Below are 22,457 nucleotides of genomic sequence, written 5' to 3'. Positions count from 1 at the left end.
TTCGTTATTCAGGTCGTTTAAAGTTGACAAAATTGTTTATTCTCGGATACAAAAGACTTTAGAAAATTTAGATTCCTCTTCATTTTGTTGTATCTCACTCTTTCTTTTAATAAAAGAAAATACAACAAGATTAAAGACGCCGATTGAGTAGTTTTTAGGTGATCATCAACGGAAGTCATAATCCTTACTTTATACACACCCAAGCTCATTAGTGTAAATCACAATTAATTGTTTTGTAAACATTTAAATACTTTTTCATGAACATTAACAATGTATCACTAATTATTTATAAAAATTCTATAAAAGATAATCTTAGGTAAACACTCGTGGAAATAGCATGTCATAAATCAATACAGTGGTCAGTGACTTGAAATTTAATTACACGTGTATTGTCAGATGAACTCTTCAATCCATTTAAATGCCGGAGGTCATGTTTTGACATATGTGTATTAGTTCGAGATAAATAATGAATTTTGAAGGCTTTTGTTCACCTTGGGATCGTAAATTTAGTTCGACTCAACCGAAATTTCGACACATCCAATTTCGACTCATCAGGAGTCGAATTACATACATTTATATGGAACAAAGTTCGGGACCACGTGAAAACTTCGACTCATCCGAAATTTCGAGTCAACCGAGTTCGAGACAACGAGAGTTAACTGTATAAAGGTTTACTCAAGCATCCAATCCTAACCCTAACCTGTAATACAATTACGCTGAAGCCCCACCTATCTATTGATTGCAGATGTCAATCTTAATTACAATGCTTAAGCAAACATTTATACACACAAAGCAAGCAAACCAACCAAACCTTTAAACTACAAGCATTAGGAAAATAACTCTAAGAAAGATAACAAACTGATTGATATCATTAATATATGCAAAACTAAAGCAGATATATACTTACCAGATATAAGTCACATATTTATTATGAAAGATGACAAACTTAAGGCCGTACCAAACACTTTGACTAAAACTAATTTGGCTGTATTAATTGTCTTTAAATTTTGACAAAATATTTACTTTGACCCTTGACACAAATTTATAAAAATTTCAAAAACATGATCCACACAACTTAATAATCGCAAATTTCAATGGATATTTAGCAGTTTGACAAAACACTAATTTTGATCATTGAGAAGCTTGATATTATTCCTTAACAATAGAACATAAAAGTTTCAGCTTATTTTTTCAGAGTTATCTCCCTGTAGTGTTAAGTACCACCTTAATGAAATTTTGATCATTATACTGACCAATGAAGCTAAAACTTACTGAGATATAAGTCACAATATTGACTAGCTACCACATCCTGTTTAGACGGCATTGACTTGAGTCGACAGACAGTCTGGTTCCCACAGTATATAAATGACCTACAGTTACCAGCTTCCTGATCTACACACAGTTTGGCACATTGATCAGCTGTTATACCAATGATCTCCTGACTGGAATCTATCATCATATCTCTGCCAGTCTTTATCACAAAATCATTGATATATTTACCTAGAACAAAAAAAATATATTTTTCAAATTTATTAAATTATTTTATTCTTCATAGTAGATACTATTCTTACATACTGGTGAACCTCACCTTAAATATCAACACAATTTCTTGTTGTTGGGATAAAAATATTAAACAAGTGCAATGAAATTATTAGAGTTGTAGTTTGGTTAAATAATCAAACAGCAAAATACAAGTGTAACTCATCACTTGAGAAAATCTTCTCTAACAGTGCAGGCATAACATAAATAAAGAGCTAAATCATTCACTGGACAGAAATATCCCATAAACCTATCAATTATGGAAGATGACAAACTTAAGGTGGTACTAAACACTAAAATTATTCATGTTACTTCAGTTGTACTTCCATTCTTTTGGTTTTTTTCTATTTAGTCCATTCAATCTAGCATAAATTTGACCCTAACCCGAAAGTAATTGCAACAGAAGATTTTTAAGATCTGTAGCATTATACCCCAAATATACACAAAAAAGTCCCATAAAATCTTACTTGAGGAAGACTAAAAAAATCAATATTTAGAACTCCTTTGGAGATTTGTATTGAAAAGGGAGATAACTCTTGCAAAAAAGGCAGAAGTATTAATAAAAATTGATACAAAATTATAACTTGACCGCTTCTATTCATCAGAATGTATTGATTGTTTAGAGTATAACAAAAAACTCTTAAGGTGTTTTCATATCTTTTATCAAGCTAAAATCTAGATTTCGTAATTCATTAGTTGACCATTTATTGAATTTTTCAACATGTCAAGGTAAAGAATCGCATATTTAATCAAAATAGTTAAGCATGTATTCTTCTTTTTAAGGTTTAAAGTTTCTTAAGATAAGTAAGTTGCTGAAAAAATATAATATACAGATATAAACAATACCAAATTTTTACATTATTTTTTCAAAATGGTCACAAAGCTTCAAATTTGCAATTTCTATAATGAAAAATGCACGAACAAAATAAAACTACCCATAACACTTTGGTGTTGTACATTTCATGAGCAGAAGATTATATAATTCAGTCAAATACAAACTAAAAACCCCATCAAAGTATTATACTTTACATGAATTTCAAGAAAAACAACCAAAAACTGACCAAAAAAGACTAATTTTTGCAATAGTTATCTCCCCTTCCAATGTAAATTTCCATAGGAAATTAAAAATGCTGATTTTGAGTTTTCCTCAAGTTAGATTTATGGGATTTTTTTCTGTGTATCTAAAGGCAAAATACTATAGATTAGAACTAAATCATTTTCTGTTGCAATTAGTTTGAGGTTAAATCTTAGTTTGACTGGACTAATCATCCTTCCTATGAATTATGACAAATGCAAACAAAGTAACTCTTTGGGTCACTTTTTCATTTAAAGTACAAATGTAATACTGTTTGGTTGAAATTATTCTTTACAAATATTGCTTTCTTTTACTTACGTGAATAATCATTACATGTGGCCATTACTGTCATGGTGTTGTTAGGCATTTCTTTTACTTACGTGAATTATGATTACATGTGGCCTTTACTGTCATGGTGTTGTTAGGCAATTCTTTAACTTACGTGAATAATGATTACATGTGGCCTTTACTGTCATGGTGTTGTTAGGCAATTCTTTAACTTACGTGAATAATGATTACATGTGGCCTTTACTGTCATGGTGATGTTAGGCATGTCTAGTTTATGAGTCCGTCTCAGCTGACATGATAAAGTGTTGACACAATAGTCAAATGATTTACACCCAGGTTCCTTAGAACACCTCTGAGCACATAGATTAGCTGTCTGGATACCAGTTATAGTTTCATACCCTGGGGTTGTGTACATCACACCTGGGGTCTTATCATATCTGTCCAAATACAACCCTGTAAAGAAGGTACATAGTTAGTACATAATTACGGTAGCAGGAAAGGTAATGAAGATCATATGAAGTTCTGAAAACCATCTACAGCTTATAAACTACAGTTTGTGAATTATACATTTAAACCATATCTGTGGAGCTTATATGTAATGAGTTTAACAGCAAATTTTAAGGTGAAAGTGTATAAGACTGTACAAGAATTTCTCTCGATGCATTCTAAAATTGCATGGATGTTCTGTATCTCTGTATTGTAGTACTCACTCGAATAAGGATTACACCAATAACTAGGAAACAGTACTGTAGTACTCACTTGAATAAATATTACATGCATCACTTGCAGCCGATAATTGTAGATCTCACTTGAATAACATCTCTTGATGCCAATTTTGTAATACTCACTTGAATAAAATCACTTGAAGCCAGTATTGGACTCACTTGAATAAAGATGACATAAATCAATTGAAACCTAGAACCAGTAACTGGGAACCAGTATGGTAGTACTCACTTGAATACAGATTTATCATTACATGAATCACTCGATACCAGTAATGTACTTACTTGAATACAGATTACATGAATCACTGGGTACCAGTAATGTACTTACTTGAATACAGATTACATGAATCACTGGGCACCAGTAATGTACTTACTTGAATACAGATTACATGAATCACTGGTCACCAGTAATGTACTTACTTGAATACAGATGACATGAATCACTGGGCACCAGTAATGTACTTACTTGAATACAGATGACATGAATCACTGGGTACCAGTAATGTACTTACTTGAATACAGATTACATGAATCACTGGTCACCAGTAATGTACTCACTTGAATACAGATTACATGAATCACTGGGCACCAGTTATGTACTCACTTGAATACAGATTACATGAATCACTGGGTACCAGTAATGTACTGACTTGAATACAGATAACATGAATCACTGGGCACCAGTAATGTACTCACTTGAATACAGATTACATGAATCACTGGGCACCAGTAATGTACTCACTTGAATACAGATTACATGAATCACTGGCCACCAGTAATGTACTTACTTGAATACAGATTACATGAATCACTGGCCACCAGTAATGTACTTACTTGAATACAGATTACATGAATCACTGGTCACCAGTAATGTACTTACTTGAATACAGATTACATGAATCACTGGTCACCAGTAATGTACTCACTTGAATACAGATTACATGAATCACTGGTTACCAGTAATGTACTCACTTGAATACAGATTACATGAATCACTGGGCACCAGTAATGTACTCACTTGAATACAGATTACATGAATCACTGGGCACCAGTAATGTACTCACTTGAATACAGATTACATGAATCACTGGGCACCAGTAATGTAGTATTGATATCTGGTTGTACTTTACTGAGATAACAAATCTCTGTGCCTTGACAGTATTCAAATGATTGACAATCGAACAACTCTTCCAACAAACAGGCCATGGCACAATCATCTACTGCTACTCCTGTCAAGGTCTCGTCATTATGTTGATAAATTACATTGTTTTTAAATAGACTAAAACTTTTTAGTGGTCTCCCTGAAAAGTAAGAAAATTTCCTCTGTGAATATCATTGTACAACTGATTTGTTATTTATTAAACTGTCTATTCTAAAAGCTACTAACAATTAGTAGTGCAGTGTCTCTATTTAGAATTTCCACCAGAGGAAGAAAAAAAAATATAAAAAGTTAATTTGAGTACAGCACTCTAAGTATTCCTGACCATAAAATACTTAACACTTATATATATCTATAAAGACCATAATATTCTTTTCAAAGCAATCTCTTTGTCTGCATGCATTTCACCATTGAAAAAGAATATAGAGACTAAATGCACCCAAAACAACAGTACCATTATTACATAATAAATCAGGAGTATTTATACCATTATAATTCCTTTGGTTTTATTTATTTGTTATCAATATATGCTTCATTGATATTTTAATATGCACTATTTCAAATGAACAAATAAATTTTATCTATGAAAAAAAAGAAGTTTTATAAGTCATTGAGACAGCAACCATACAACACAAAACAACTTAGATTACCCTCATCCCTTCATAACAGTCTTTTATGAAATCAAAGAGAGAGAAATTCTAAAGATAGTTATTATAAAGTCCTATTTGACCTTCAAACATATATGAAACATTATCATTTATACATTGAATACTTGGAAACAACAATATATATATATACAAGAATAAGATGACAGACTCTTCACCTTGTGTTACTTACCACCTTGTGGAACATTGGTCTGTTGTGACATTGTGTCCCTTATTGTCAATGCTGTGTAGGTTTTTATCTGAATCAAAGATAAAAACATTGTCATGCTTTCTAGGGGAACTGGTAAATTAAATTTCAGTCAGCTACTTTCTGAGTATAAGAATGCTGGACATAATTTGTAACTGTGTGTGATAGATCTTTGCAAAAGAACTTATTACTAATAGTGCAGCAAAGCTTAATACTATGTGTGAATGAACTTATTACTATGTGTGACAACTTATTATTATGTGTACCATAACTTATTACAATGTGTGACAACTTATTATTATGTGTAACATAACTTATTATTATGTGTAACATAACTTATTACTATGTGTGACAGCAGTATTACTATGTGTGACAGCAGTATTACTATGTGTGACAGAAGTATTACTATGTGTGGAAGAACTTATTACTATTTGTGACAGAATTCATTACTTTGTATGACAGAACTTTATATTCTGTAAATTCAGAAATTATTGTGCATTTATTATAGTGATTTTGTCATTTTAGACTAAAATGCGATTTAGATTTTTGCGATATTGAGTAAAATCCTGTTGAATTCATATAAAATTTCAAAATGCAAGTTCAAATGATTGCAATTATAACCATGTCGCAATTTTTCACAATAATAAAAACATAGCAATAATTTCTGAATTTACAGTTACCTTATATGTGCCACAATTCAACAAGTACTTACAGTATCATTTATAGTAGGTATGTTAACTTTTAAGATCCCTGAGTAAATATCATTTTTCAGGTTAATATAGGCTGTATAAAGATCTGGGCTTGGTATCACTGTAGCATTTTCTGTTCCTGTAATGTAAGAACTTAGATTAATATTCATGCCAATATAGGTTGTAAAAAGGTCTATAGTTGGTTTAAATATAGGGTTTACTGTTCCTATTCTGTCAAAATCTAGGTGACTAGTCAAGGAATATTTTGCTCCAGGAGATTAGAATGTCAGGTATTAAGAAACAACTAGATAAATGCTATTTTTGGGCCCCCTATTCCTAATCTGTAGGGACAATAACCTCCAAAATCAATCCCAATCTTTCTTTTGTGGTTATAAACATTGTGTTAAAATTTTATTGATTTCTGTTAGCTTATACTAAAGTTATTATCCGGAAACCATCCATCTTAGGACGATGCTGACGACGACGTGATACCAATATACAACCGCAAAATTTTTTGTTGTATAAAAATTGTTACTCATACTTTCAAAACAAAACAAAACATTCTTACTTGAATAATGATCACAAATTGTTCCATTACTAACAAGTTCTCCAAATGCTACATGCTCTGTACTGATAAAACAATAATGTACTGACGAACAGATGTCAAAACTGTTACAAGGGAAACTCTTCGTCTGAACACAGGCATGAGCACAATCATCAGCTGTTGCTATGTTGGTGAAAAAACCTGCAGACTTATGTGGCATCACCTTCCCTGCAATCTTTGTGAATTCAGCTACAATGTAAAAATAGAAAAGGGATACAGTAATTAAGATGAATATTACTACCTCCCCTTTAAAGATAAGAAAATTATAAATTTCATTTTTCTCTTCAAGAGGGAAAGACTTCAATTTGAACTACTAATCACTTCTGACAGATTAAACAAACAAAAAAATCTTGAAGGGGCTCAGAAAGAAGTCTAAAATTACAACAAAAATCCTATATAATTAAACAGTAAGGCAATGATTAAATGTAATCCAGATAAAATATAATACTTGCTATCTTAGGAATGATAAATCCACATTTATCCGAAAAACAAAAAGTTCCTATTCAGTCAATGACAGCAAAACTAGCACCTTTTTACAATAAGCAACTGCACCTTCTGTTTGTTAAACATGGTTTATTTTAACATATCCTTTACATGATAAGCCCACAACGTGTAAATTTTTATCACTACATGCACTATTAGACTGTTTATTGATAATTTCTAAGATTTTGTTATCATAATCATTAAAATGACACCTACCCAAAAATGGTGGTTTGTCCATCAGTGTAGCTGTGACGTAAATATTATCATCATCATGGTCAATCCTAGCTTCCTGGACTCTTAGTGGAGAAACATTAGCAGCTTGACTGGTCTCTAATACAGCTAACTCTACAAACATCTTCCTATTGATGTCGATATAGGGGTGGAAAGGACCTAGTATGTAAAAAGAACACTCAAATATAAACTACAAACATCTTCCTATTGATGTCAATATATGGATGGAAAGGACCTAGTATGTAAATGTAACACTCAAATATAAACTCCTTGAAGTTATTGTGGATTCATTTTTTTCATGGATACCAATTTTTCGTGGATTAAGAAAATCTTTAAAAATTTTCATGGATATTTGATTCATTGTTTTTGCCAAAGTCTGTCTACCTTCCTTCAAATAAATTTGTGTTGAACATTCAAATTCATGGTTTCTGTTTCCACAAAAATGTTCTATTCTTAGCCATGGCAGCCATCTTGGTTGGTTGGCCAGGTCACTGGACACATTTTTTAAACTAGATACCCTAATAATGATTGTGGCCATGTTTGGTTAAATTTGGCACAGTAGTTTCAGAGGAGAAGATTTTTGTAAAAGTTAAGGGTGGACGATGACGACACCGGACGCCAAGTGATGGGAAAAGCTCACTTTGCCCTTTGGGCCAGGTGAGCTAAAAAATATCTGTATGCAGATTTTCCTGAAATCCTAATAATTAATCTCACATTTTAATCCATTCTACAAAATTTGCAATAATAAACAACACAATAATTATTGAATTTACAGTATATAAACTTTTCTTTAAGTTTAAAGATTCAGTTTAATTTGCATAACACATCTGGTGTATTATCGCAAATGAATAGGTTAGGAATAATATTGACCATATCGTCAAAATAAAAAAGATAACTCACCAGGGAATTTGATTTGGAATCGATGCTGCTGTTTGTCTGTATAACATATCTGGATATCAAATACCATTATATCAGGGTGACTGACTTCAACGTTGAAAAAATTATAGGTCAAGAAGAGACCTTGCTGAAAAAATGTACATACTCTTAGACCTTCTGTTAAAATACAACAACATTGAAATGATATTTGGTTCTTCACATTAGATTAAAATCAAATTTTCTTTAATGTTGTTTTGTAGTTATAGTGTTACGTTGTGTTTTTACTTTGTACATAATTTGTTTTTAGTTCAATGCTGATTTTCATATATAACAATTGAGATATTATTTTAATGTTTGCACCAGCAGAAATTTTAATGATGGAAAAATCCTATAAAAATATGACTGATTGGACAACTTGTAACTAATTTTTGTGTTACTGACTTTTACAGTTTTTAAACAGGGGGTAAAAACACTAACGAACAAAAAGTGAAATTAAGAATGTGCAGTGCATAACCTATGAATGAAGACCATTTCTTCAGTTGGTTACTAACAGAAGTGGTGTAGTGGTTAGTGCATCGGACTATTAACACAAAGGTTCCTGGTTCGATTCCCGTTTGGGATGAAAATTTCAGGAATTCAATTTTCGGCTCTCCCTTGACACCATTTGCGAGTATTGTCTTAAGGAAACGATGATAGTCCTTCGGAAGGGGATGATAAATGGCTGATCCGTGTTAAGAGAGAGCCATATCTCTTGCACGTTAAAAACACCCTTGTAGATTTCGAAAAAGAGTAGGCTAATGCCGCTACAAGGCAGCACTTGCAACTGAAAAGTGGAAAGGGATTAATATAAGCTTGTTTCCCAATCCACTATAAATAAATATGTTTAAACTAAACTTAACTACTAACAGAAGACATTGCATTAAATTCACTCATAAACATTAAGCAAAGGAAAATATTTTTTTTGAATGTCTGCTAATTACTAACATAGAGTTAATATAAGACTTTCATAAAGGAATTTATAGTCAGTACCATACAACCTCAACACTGTAGGGTTAGTGGGTTTTTACCGTCCATGCTTTAAAATATTTAGATAGAAAACCAAAATTAGATCAGATAAATTGTCGAGCATTCCTCACTGTCAAGAACAGAATTAAAATCAACAATACATTTAGTTCAATGCAATCTTCCAGTACTTAGTATAAAAATACACATTACTTAATTTTAAATTCATAAAACAAGCATTAAAACATAAAATATAATTATACTTTACATCTACTATTGTTATATCTAATTTAATAGGAACAAATTGATTGATATCAGCGTCGTCTTTTCCAACTTCTGTCCAACCACCCTGGAAAACAAATGGTGTATCAGTTTAATAGCTATCCACCAGAACTGTGAGTCTATGCTTCACCTTACAAGAAGTTACAGCAAAAGTGTGTTAAAGTTAAAGAAAATTCTTCTTCATATGTATACTTATACTAATGCAATATGTCTGAAGCTAAAATGAATACAAGTGAGTGACATAGGGAGTATCTCTATACATTGCCAATTTTCTAATTTGCAGAGATATAAATATTTTTAAAGCAATTTCATATTTCCTCAGTTTTGAATAATATATATGCTTTGACATACTGTAAAACAACTTATTTGTTTTTTTACATAAAATATGCAATTTTGCCTTTTGTAGAGATCTTCAAATTGTTTTTCAGATTTTTTAGTTCTCTTAATGCATTTATATTATGGAAAATCCAAGTTTGACTGTGACATATTCACAAAAAATTATATTTGAGTTCTTATTTTACTCATGACTTTCACAAAAATAAATCGCTCACAAAAACGAGTTGGTTTACAGTATACTTACTGTCAAGAAGTAATACTCTAGTACAGCAGGATGAGAACCATTGAGTCCAGGCATGGTATAACTCTGTATCATTCCCAAGAATACATCACATAATAAATTCCTCACAGTTTTCTGTTAATAGACAAATATGTATAATAAACTCCTTTTCTGACAAGTTCTGGTTAATGATAATAAAATGTTATCTGTAAATTTTCATCATTAAATATCAGATGGCTTTTTTCCATAAATATGTATTTCTTGTGTGAAAAATTATCACTGATTTCATGTTATTACTGTCTTTAAAGGAAAAATCTTATATATTTATGGTACATATTATGTATATAATCATTGTTGAAAGATACATTGATATCTTTTTCATTTGGTTTACAAGTAGAACAAAAATTTCCAGAATTCTGCTCTTATAAATATAAATTTTACAAACTTTCAACAATAAAATTAGACTGTACCTGTCCTACATATCTTGTTTTTGTATCTAAGTGGAAGAGTTCTATTGGACTTTTCATTTTAATCACATAAGCCTTGTCTTTCATGTACTCTTGTGAATTGAGTTCTGAGTCTAATTGGCCTGGTGTGATTGGTGATATAGTACAGTTCTCATAATACTTGTCTATCACATACTGAAGACCTATAATAAACATGTATCTGGTAAAATTCATACAAGTACAAAATGTTTACATTACTATCTTATGATCATAAACAAGCTTCTGTCCAAGTTCGGTAGAAATTCAGGATAGTTAATCTATTTAAATTTATTAAAATTTTTAAAACTTTAATCACAGAGAGTATGTTGTGTTAACTAGCATAAAAACAGTCCAATTATAAGAAAAATCCTGTTTGCAGATAAACAGGATTTTTTTTTTTTACAAAATTTTCTTCTGGATACTTTCTTTTGATCATCAACTTCTGTCCAAGTTTGGTAATATAAGAAAATTATTCAAATTTCAAAAACTTTTAACCACAGTGTGAATATTTGTCCTGCGCCTGAGGGAATGTCGGATCTTTATGTTGCAGACTTCACAATAAAATCTTAATGCCGATTCTATATAGAGATATTACACTTACCTGTACTAAAGTCATGTATTATAGTCATTGGATTGATGGAATAGAATGGTGGCACCCCTTTAGAATCATGGTAGTCATATCTAGCCAATTTGAGGCTTGAGTCATACCATACCTATAACAATAGAAAAATGTGGTGTTATTGTCAATTGCATGTCAGAAAGAACAGATTTCTTAAAAGTTCATATACTTCTCCCAGACCTGTCTCAATTTCCACAAATGGTATGACAGGCACAACTAGATTAAATTTGAGTCATTCTATATCTATAACAATATAAAAACTTAAAAACCTTGAGTTAACTCATAAAATGATCCAAGCTAGTAGGTATTTGGGACTTCAGGTCAACAAATAACTGTAAGTATATATTGCATTTATTTGTAGAGATGTTTTATCAGCTGACAACACAACTTTAAAAATGTCAGCTGATAAACAAATTTACCATCCAGACGACAGGACATGATTTTATAAATTTGACCACTAGATGAAGTAATACCTTTTACCATTCAATCCCAATGTCAAAATAATTGCTAAAATTACCATTCACTGTGATATTCACCTTGCTGACAAAAACCTGGTTTAAATTTGGAATAACGACTTCTTGAGTGTATGAGACCTGACCACTGATCTTCGGCATAATTGTAGGTTTGGCCGCACCTGGAATTATAAGATTTATATTAAAATATACCCTTGCACAGTAATACAATAAATATTTTGCAACTTAATTTCATCTAGAATAATTTCACTTTGTTCCTTTATTTATTCATTTCACTATAATTTTCAAATGCCTGTTATTTAGTATTTTAAATATTTGTTGAACACTTTTTAAGATACTGAAGTCGGGTTTGAATATAATTGACACTCACCAAACTCTACTGATGTATCAACAGCAAGATAGTATAACATCTGAAAAATATACAAACACCATTCATTAAACTTGTAATTCTCTCAAATTTTTCATTATCTGCCTCAATATTAACAATTTAACTCATAAATAACCTCCATTTATTTAACAAGTGAGATATCTAATTCTTCATACCAGCAACACTGTTTCATACTATATCAAACAGAATGCTTGTTCAAGTTGAATGTAAAATATTGTGCTATATGCAGATGAACATTTCAAAGGATATGAGTAAAATATTTTCACAAAATTTATACAACAAATGAATTATTATTTCCACATTTATTCAAATCACAAGTCATGCTAGGCCCCTAATCACCTATTTGACCCTTATTCAGGTGTTCACTAAAAAATTTCCAAATTTAAGATATTAACCTTGATCTAAATTTCATAACATTAATGCTTGAGAGCACTTACAATGCAAATTTCCATATAACTTATATTTGCAGGGGGCATAACTCAATAAATTTGGTTGTTTGGAACAGATTTTTGAACTTGTCCATCAGACACATATATGATTTTCATAAAGTCTGGCAAAAATGTTAAGAATGAGAGAATTTAAAAAGACAGGACAGACTGATACACAGATAGACATGGCGAATGGTATTTCTATGTCCCTTGCTCATGGGGACTTAAGTATGTGGAAAGGGAAATAATCAAATATCAAGAGGATGAAAAACTTCATTCACCTCTTTATAAAAAGATATTTGACTATTAATACATCCATACCTCCTGATTATCCATTTCTACTTGTATTTGAAACTTTTTACCATAGACTGCTAGTCTTAATGCCTGATAAGCTTGTAGTATGGTCTTTTCTGGTATTCTGGGACCATTCACTGTTCCTATAAATGAAAAAGTTTACTAACATTTTAGACATAATCATTCTAATTGAGCTATGTTTGGTGAAAGTGTTGATTTTTTTTTTAACTTTAAGTTACTGATTGGGCTTGAGATTTTTTATTTAACTTGGCATATAGATAAGGAATGAAAAGTTGACCAAGCCAACAGATGCTGACAAACAGCAAATGAGATAAATGCAAGTACTTAAATCTACAATATTATACCCAAAATAAAACTTTTTTTTTCATTATTTCAAGGCAATGCAAGTTGCAGTACTGTGAAACAGTAGAAGTGATATGAAAGTACCTTCCTTTTGATCTGCATCTTGTAACAGTATAGTAAATATATCGACTTATGTGATACAGCTCAGTTCAGTGAATGTTTTGTTATTTTTTTCTTTTTCTTTAAAGCATTCAACAAGATACAGCATCTCATATCTATTTTTATGATTTTATTTTCTAGTCACACTTTAATATATTTTTTCCAATTATATTACTTACAAAATATGAGACTTTGCGCAACAAAGAATTGAGATTGTCTGTGTGATATGGAATAACATTAGTTTACGTCAAGGTAGTGCATGTTGGAGTATAGATAAAAGTTGTTAAAATGGTGTATGCTAAAAAGATAAAATGTAGTGTATGTCAAGCTATTCATAAAATGATAACAAGTATCAGTCACTTTGTAAACAAATAAAAAAGTACACACAATAATGAATAAAAAGTTTTAAACCTACTTGAAAAATGTCCACACACATTGCTTGTTTGTGTCTTTAATCCATCAGAAACATGTTTTTGATTGAGTCTACACGTTTTCTGTGGGTCTTTTTGACAGAAGTCAAAGCTGTTACATGTAAAGTTTACATTAATACACAAATCAGCACACTGCATTGGAGTCAGGACATTACCAATATACATAGTTCCTTGATCTATTACTTCTATATTACCAACATAATTAAATTGAGCTGAAAATAAAAATTATCAAATATTTTAGGGTGTATAAACTAGAGGCTCTCAAGAGCCTGTGTTACTCACCTGTATCTACTGTTGTTTTGGAAATCATATAAAACAAGAGGCTGTCACAACGACAGCAAACCAGATTTATTAACATTTATTTGTATCCTGCCAATATCACAAGAACCATAACTGATGAACGGTGAAAGTGAAAATAGTCAATATCAAATTTGACCTCCATTTTGTCATCAGTAACAACATATTAAAACTTGAAAAGATTAGTTTGAATGGTTAATGAGAAAATGCACGGACACGACTGGAAAAGCCATTTTTCAATCTCTCAAGAACCATAACTCCTGAACGGTAAAAGTCAAAATAGTCATTATTGAACTTGACCTTCATTTTGTTGTCTGAAACAACACATTAAAATTTGAAAAGCTTTGGTTGAAAGGTTCATGAGTAAATGCACAGACAACATTTGGTTGCCGGCCGCCCGACTGCCTGACTTCCCGTCCACCCGAGAGCCGTACATCCCCAAATCAATAACCAACATTTTTGTCACAAAAATCCGGTTAATAATGTTAATATTTATCAAAGGTACCAGGATTATAATTTAGTACGCCAGACAAAAATCATAATAAACAATATTAGATTTTAGAGAAGATTTTTGTAAAAGTTAACAAACAAACGCCAAGTAATGAGAAAAGCTAAATAGGCCCATTGAGCAAGGTGAGCTAAAATTGAAAATTGTTTTATATAATTTGTTATTATGTTATACATACAGAAAGCAGTAAGCATTCAATTTTTTTTAAGTGACATCAAATTGTTGGTAAATAATAAGCTTTTCTAATTGGACTGCGAGGGCATAGCACCATTTATGATTCAAATTAATAAAAAATGCACACAAGTGATGTTATATTATAATTTAAACATAGTCTAAATAAGACTGAAAATGATTTGATTTTATAATGTCCTAAACTATATAACAAACCTTACATGTAGCAGGAGTACGGTCAAGTAAAGATGCATGTATATACACATCAGCATAATCTATATCGATCCTGAAATTTTGTAATCTAGTTATTTCTATTCCCATAGTCTCTGCTAATTTTAGACGTGTCAACTCTAATGCTGCTGTATGTCTGTCTGTAGCCAATCTACCTAAAGTTAAATGATAATAATCCTATCATAAACTTCAAATCTTAAGTGTTCCTGTTTATTTTGTATCTAAAATTATATTTATAATACCAAAAAGTTAAAATTCAATAATAGTTGGATGATAAAACTAAACAGTGACTTCAGAAAAATGAAAAGTTATTCAAATTGACTTCATAACAAGAATGTGTCCAAAGTACATGAATGCCCAACTCGCACTATCATTTTTTATGTTCAATGGACCGTGAAATTTGGGTAAAAACTCTAATTTGGCATTAAAATTAGAAAGATCATATCATAAGCAACAAGTGTACTAGGTTTCTAGTTGATTGGACTTCAGCTTCATCAAAAACTACCTTGACCAAAAACTTTAACCTGCGGACGAACGAATGGACGGACGAATGAACGAACAGAGCCACAGACCAGAAAACATAATGCCCCTCTACTATCTTAGGTGGGGCATAAAAACTTTCTTCATGCTTATATTTGTCATCAATCTCAATACAGATTAATACCAATATAAATATTTACCTGGCAATCTGAGATTAAAATTCAACTTTGACATATCATTGTAGCATGAAGACACGTCAAATACAGAGAGGTCAGGATCACTATCATCAAAATCATAAAACTGTATGGTCTCTGAATAACCAACCTGAAAATAACATATCATTGTAGCATGAAGACACGTCAAATACAGAGAGGTCAGGATCACTATCATCAAAATCATAAAACTGTATGGTCTCTGAATAACCAACCTGAAAAATTACATATCATTGTAGCATGAAGACACGTCAAATACAGAAAGGTCAGGATCACTATCATCAAAATCATAAAACTGTACGGTCTCTGAATAACCAACCTGAAAATAACATATCATTGTAGCATGAAGACACGTCAAATACAGAGAGGTCAGGATCACTATCATCAAAATCATAAAACTGTATGGTCTCTGAATAACCAACCTGAAAAATTACATATCATTGTAGCACGAAGACACGTCAAATACAGAGAGGTAGGATCACTATCATCAAAATCATAAAACTGTATGGTCTCTGAATAATCAACCTGAAAAATCACATATCATTGTAGCATGAAGACACGTCAAATACAGAAAGGTCAGGATCACTATCATCAAAATCATAAAACTGTATGGTCTCTGAATAACCAACCTGAAAATAACATATCATTGTAGCATGAAGACACGTCAAATACAGAGAGGTCAGGATCACTATCATCAAAATCATAAAACTGTATGGTCTCTGAATAACCAACCTGAAAATAACATATCATTGTAGCATGAAGACACGTCAAATACAGAGAGGTCAGGATCACTATCATCAAAATCATAAAACTGTATGGTCTCTGAATAACCAACCTAAAAAATCACATATGTTTCGGAATAACCAATCTGAAAAATTAAATACATTGAAGACTCATTGGTGGCCTACAGCTGTTTTCTGCTCTTTGGTCAGGTTGTGGCGTCTTTGACACATTCCCAAATTACATTCTAAATTTTATTAGCACTGAGCCATTTTCATTTTTAGTTGTTGCCTTTATCTAACTATACTATATTCATTTTATGTGATACAAACTAAAAGTAATTACACAGGTTACTACTTCTAAAAAATAATAAAGAAATATAGAAATTTAAATCTGGAGTTAACTTTCTTTTCATTTTCTTAAAAGTTTTGGGAGTTACAAAAAAAGAAATATATGTTTTAAAATAGGAAAATGGTTCACATTACAGCCTGTAAATGCCTTCTATTTGTATTGAGAAAGCATTTTTTCAACACAAAAAACACATTTTTTCAATTAAAAGACAAGTTAAGGAATCATTTAATTAATGTAGGTCAAGATACTTAACCATTTCATGTCATTTTCATATGTATTATATTTGTAATAGCTTACTGAATCAGCAAGTAATGTCATCATAACTGGTACAACTGTTGGAACATCTTGACCATTCTCTGGATAAATAGTTAAACCACAATCAGTCTACAAAACAGGGCAGAAAACCTGAAAATTTTATAAACTATACACAAGTCATAAACAAGCTTCTGGCCAAGTTTCGTACAATTCCAGGATAGTTTAAGAAAGTTATTAAAAAATTTTAATTTTAACCACAGAGTGAATGTAATGTTTCCTGGCAGAAAAAACTAAGTCCATTTATAAGTATAATACGTGAAAAAATGGAATTTTATCTAAAAAAAAATTACTTCTGGATACTATCTTATGAACATAAACAAGCTTCTGTCTTAGTTTAGTAGAAATCCACGATATTTCAAGAAAGTTATTAACATTTTAAAAAGTTTAACCACAGAGTGAATATTTGTGGACGCTGCTGACGGAATGTAGGATGGCTCGACAATAAATCTTAGAATACTGATAAGGATATATATATATATCAATAACAACTAATTTTTAATATACATTACCAACATTTTGCGACAAAATCACAAAATCTAGATGTTAGACATATTGGTTATAAAGACAAAACTTTGCATAAATTACCTACCACATTTTTTTTTAAATGAATTTCTTTTAAAGCTGTTTGGTTGCACATAAATGTCATATGAGCACATTTGCAAAGTATAGAACACACATCATAACTGATGGTTTTCTAAGTTTATTTCACTTATCTAGAAATATATCTAAAAATTCTAGGATCTCCATTGTTTCTTTCTATTTTTAAAGTTAACTTACACATAATATAAATACTTCAATGGTTGTATTTGCAGGATCCAACTGTCCATTTATTACAAAATTGCTTTTGATAGCAGAAAATACATCACAAGTTAGTTCTCTACAAGGTCTCTACAAAATCAAAATACAAGTTTTTATAATAAGATATCTAAGGGTTTTTATGCAACTTTCCTTAAAGCAATCTTTCAGGAGGAAATTCAAGAACCCTGTGCGAATAACAGACATTTAATATGAGCTATTGCTAAGATTCTATCCAGTATCAATAAACTTAATGAACATTTGTCTGCATCAACTAAGAGTTGTCTCCCCTATATACAGACATCATTATTATAAATTGATACAGACCAACTACTTGGTTTATGAACCAATCTGCTACCTAGGTCCTTTTTCAACAACAGTAACATTTCTATTTAGCATTACTTCTTCTTTGACATAATCTTTACAGTAGTAAATGTTTTTAAATATCTGCCTGCAGTTTTGAAATATTTCTTAGAAATCAAGTACCTTTATTAATGATGACAGATATTTACCTAGAAGAATGGTCTTCAGAGATTTTTCTTAACAATTCATATGTTGTTGGGCTGACAGTATTTTCACATATAGGACCGGAGAGACATCATTATTAAAAAAAAATAGAACAAATATTAGTACCGTTCCCACAAAAGTATAGCCTTTATCCAGATAGAACAATTCCAATGGGTTCTGCATACCCAACCTGAAATCTCCTGTATGATTTGTCAATGAAGGGCTTAACTTGGCACCAAATGAGGATTTCTTTAGAGGTAATATTGTACAGTTACCCAATATATTGTCTTTATAGAAATATACACCTGAAAAAAAAACCAATGTTGAAGATCAAAAGTGTATGCATTGTCTTTGTGGAGAAATGACTTATCATAAAAATGTTTAACAAAATAGAATATCTGCCTATCAAAATAGAAGAAGAAAGCAGAAATGAATAGCAAGTACATCATATAGAAGTCTTTTAAATTGTTAGATTAATTGTTAATAAGGCAGCATTTTGTGTTTGAAAAAATGTTCCCCAATATTTAGAGGTTTCAGATTACATTTTTATACCGTAAATTCAGGAATGAAATTTAGATTTAAATGCAATTTTAATTTTTACGATTTTGAGAAAAATCCTGTTTAATTCTTATAAAATATTTCAAAATGAGAGTTTTAATTAATGCTTTTTACAACTCTGTTGCATTTTTCGCAATAATAAAAACCTGGCAATAGTACTTAATATTGTTTAAGTTGCATTGATTCAATACAGTGATAAGGGCAATATTAGAAGGTGTAGATCACATGAAACTAAAAAATAATGACAGTAGTTGCATTCTTCATTTTTTAATTTCTAAATGAACCTGTAATAAGCTTAAAATTGATAAACTATATCTAAGGTTCTATACCTGTATTGTAATCCAGTATTTCAGTCACTGGGTTAGTTGTATAGAAAGCATTCGTAGGTCTTAGTGGACGGGAATCATATCTCAAATATTTATACTTTTCTATATACCACACCTGAAATATGTAAAGTTAAATTAGTAGGATAAACAAAGTCACATTTCATGGTAAATTCTAATGAATAATAAACGTGCATACTCTGGCTGGATGTAGATAAGGCAGGCTATGACCAATGTATAGCTAGCTGATTCAGGAAAAATAGATACTATGACAGATAAAAAGATAAGTTAAGGTTTATTTGCAGGATTCAACAACCACTTTAATGAATAGGAGGTCTATGTCATGATCTCGATCCCTTTCCATTTTCAACCTGTGAAAACTGAGCAAAATTGTTTACTGTGTATAAAATTTTACCCCGATATGTACTCACTTTCAAAATGAAATAGTAACAACTTTATGGAGAGCTATCCCAACCAATGAGTAGGTTTCAAGTTAATGTGATAACAACTTTAAGATAAACTATCTTTACCAAACACTGTACCCTGATAAAGGTCAGACAAATAAATGGATGAACAGATGCACAAACTCGTTATAAGGAAAAATAGATTTCTATCATAAATACATTAATATACTTACATCTATATATGTTACAATTCCTGACACAACAAGTTCTTGTCTGTAGTAAAACTGTTGAGGGAAATCTGGTACTGGCTTAGTCTTTTTCCTACCTTTACATATTACACCTGGAGGTGTCTTTAAAAAAATAAGTTTCTATTAATCAGGTTTCCAAAAATTATTTATCATCAGTTATTTATTACATTATTATTAAGGAAATCTGCAAGGTTTGGCTTACCCAAAACAGATTTCAAGATCTCTTCCATATACACAATTGTTGGTGTGAAAATTGTATAAAAGATGAATCAGTAAATACATTATTGAAATGGAGCACTATTGAATTAACAATTCGATCACTTGACATTCACTTTTACAAAACTGGATGGTCTTGTTATTCTCCTAATTTTTGCACAGACTATGGGGTATTGACTTTGCTCATTGTTGAAGGTCGTATCAAGACCTATAGCTGTTAATTTCTGTGTGGTTTGGTCTCTTGTTGAGAGTTGTCTTGTTGGCAATCATCCAACACCTTTTTTTTTTATATGGACATAAAATAATAAAGTGTAGGTTATGAATGTACAGATGCCAAAAGAATAGCCCATAACGAGAAAATACCTCAAATACAGTTGGATTACTATCAAGGTCTAGACTTCCTGTAAACGCATGGTATTCATAAATATGGTGAATAGCTTTAGTGCTACCATCTCCAGTAATATATGCTCCTTGCACGTCTGCTCTTACAGGAACAGTGAGGAAATCCGAAGATGTCTTCCAAGAGTTGGGTCCTACAAAGTCAAGAATAAAGATACCAGAAATAAGAAGTACATAGAGCCTTTAGTCATTGTTCAAAATTAAATTTTCTAAGTTTTAAGTCTTGATTCAAGTTATTCAGAGGTCATCATATAGTCTTCAACAATGGGTTAGTGTCAAAACTGATATAATTTTAAGTGCAAAGTCAAAATTTAAATTCATATCATTGGGAGATGTAGAATATATAGCACAATTAACAAAATCAAATCAAAAACAATTTTGGGTAAAAACATTTGAAATAATCTATATTATTTTGTAGAAACCACAAATGAGCGTTACTGTATTATAAGTGTGGATTTAAATATATAAACGTTACACTTCATTCATTATAATTTTGTCTCAATGGTTAGCACAGAAGTAAAGAAAACACATTTAAATTACTTAGTTATATTTGTACTGAAACCAAGAATGCATCTTAGCAATTATACTTCAAAGTATAGTTAGGTCATGGCATGAAAGTGTCTGCATAGATCTAAACATTATCTCTTATCCCTGTCAAGCTGTTACCAAATATTAAATCATTCTGATCAATACTACCTGAGTAAATGTTTTAAAAATAATGGTTGGACAAACCGATTGCAATATAGATCCCAAAGATATAAGATTTAAAATATTTAATTATTCAGTCAGCATGACACAATTGCTTTCGGTGATATTTAACTGATATCCCAACTTTACAGGCATAGTATCTATTTCTAAAAATAAAAATAAACTAACTTGAGAAGTAGTAGTCAACAGTAAAATTAGCATTTGATCTATTCCAATGTAAACATGATCTCCAGTGATCAACATTTATCCCTCTTATTATATCTGTTCCCATGTAAGTCTGAAAAATAACATACATGTATTTAATTTTTTGTTTATTGTCACTGTGTCTGTGTGGATCTTCTGTGTCTGTTAGTTAAAACATTTTAAAACTTTCTCTGATGCAGTGTTCCCAAAATAACTGGTGGTTTTGTTAGTCTCCTAAACCAAAAATTTGAAAGGTCTGCCAGTTTGTGTGTAGTGGTGGTCCTTAATGTCCATCTAAAAGTTTGGGTAATCTTATCTAGCCATGGTGTTGTCAGTTTATTCTCATATTATGAGTTTAAATGTTCCTCTGGTGTCTTTCACCTTTATTTGTATTCTTTTTTATCTATCTAAGTAGTACTTAGTGTAGCTCCAAATAACAATGTAGTATGGAACCATGTATATAATTGGCCTAATCGAAATTATACCTTACACCTGTACATGCTGTATGGAAATAATATATTACATGTATATGAATTTTTGTTTACTGCTGATGCAGGACCACCAGATTTGTAGTAATGCAGGCTAAAGAGAATTGTTGAAATCTGCTGATGATATATCATGCTTTTATATGATTTTACTGAATGCTTCTATCATGTTTATAAGGACAACTTTTTTAATCAAGTGTTCTTTATGTGTATTGTCATGCTGCCAAGTATATATGATCATGCATATATAATAGTATAGCTATATTAATTACTATATATCTCATGTTCTTTCATATTAATAATATCTATACTTAATATTTGAGTATCTCTCCAGCATATATTTAGAATTAGATACACAAATGTATTATTTAATTAATTCCAAGACAAAACAAACTCTCAACTATG

At 31.0% G+C, this 22,457-nt stretch overlaps 1 protein-coding gene across 1 annotated transcript in view; it reads right to left on the bottom strand.

Moving 5' to 3' along the window:
* Positions 1 to 22,457, bottom strand: part of LOC134705365 (uncharacterized) — a 33,696-nt gene that overhangs the window by 5,730 nt on the left and 5,509 nt on the right. The window contains exons 5-30 of the mRNA XM_063564113.1: positions 21,553 to 21,661; positions 20,641 to 20,810; positions 20,047 to 20,163; positions 19,416 to 19,527; positions 18,655 to 18,833; positions 18,004 to 18,114; positions 17,209 to 17,295; positions 16,470 to 16,572; positions 15,829 to 16,062; positions 15,139 to 15,303; positions 13,926 to 14,153; positions 13,076 to 13,191; positions 12,309 to 12,348; positions 12,002 to 12,099; positions 11,448 to 11,559; positions 10,832 to 11,010; positions 10,386 to 10,496; positions 9,792 to 9,872; positions 8,546 to 8,669; positions 7,631 to 7,804; positions 6,896 to 7,120; positions 6,351 to 6,466; positions 5,624 to 5,690; positions 4,692 to 4,928; positions 3,119 to 3,355; positions 1,273 to 1,500 (exon numbers count right to left, since the gene is read on the bottom strand). Coding sequence (XP_063420183.1) covers positions 1,273 to 1,500; positions 3,119 to 3,355; positions 4,692 to 4,928; positions 5,624 to 5,690; positions 6,351 to 6,466; positions 6,896 to 7,120; positions 7,631 to 7,804; positions 8,546 to 8,669; positions 9,792 to 9,872; positions 10,386 to 10,496; positions 10,832 to 11,010; positions 11,448 to 11,559; positions 12,002 to 12,099; positions 12,309 to 12,348; positions 13,076 to 13,191; positions 13,926 to 14,153; positions 15,139 to 15,303; positions 15,829 to 16,062; positions 16,470 to 16,572; positions 17,209 to 17,295; positions 18,004 to 18,114; positions 18,655 to 18,833; positions 19,416 to 19,527; positions 20,047 to 20,163; positions 20,641 to 20,810; positions 21,553 to 21,661 — 3,760 coding nt within the window. The remainder of the gene's footprint in view (positions 1 to 1,272; positions 1,501 to 3,118; positions 3,356 to 4,691; positions 4,929 to 5,623; positions 5,691 to 6,350; positions 6,467 to 6,895; positions 7,121 to 7,630; positions 7,805 to 8,545; positions 8,670 to 9,791; positions 9,873 to 10,385; positions 10,497 to 10,831; positions 11,011 to 11,447; positions 11,560 to 12,001; positions 12,100 to 12,308; positions 12,349 to 13,075; positions 13,192 to 13,925; positions 14,154 to 15,138; positions 15,304 to 15,828; positions 16,063 to 16,469; positions 16,573 to 17,208; positions 17,296 to 18,003; positions 18,115 to 18,654; positions 18,834 to 19,415; positions 19,528 to 20,046; positions 20,164 to 20,640; positions 20,811 to 21,552; positions 21,662 to 22,457) is intronic.

Source organism: Mytilus trossulus, chromosome 1, assembly GCF_036588685.1.
Source record: "Mytilus trossulus isolate FHL-02 chromosome 1, PNRI_Mtr1.1.1.hap1, whole genome shotgun sequence".
NCBI classification, from domain to species: Eukaryota; Metazoa; Mollusca; class Bivalvia; order Mytilida; family Mytilidae; genus Mytilus; species Mytilus trossulus.
Note: the sequence above shows the minus strand (reverse complement) of the source record. Positions and strands in the feature narration are given on the sequence as shown.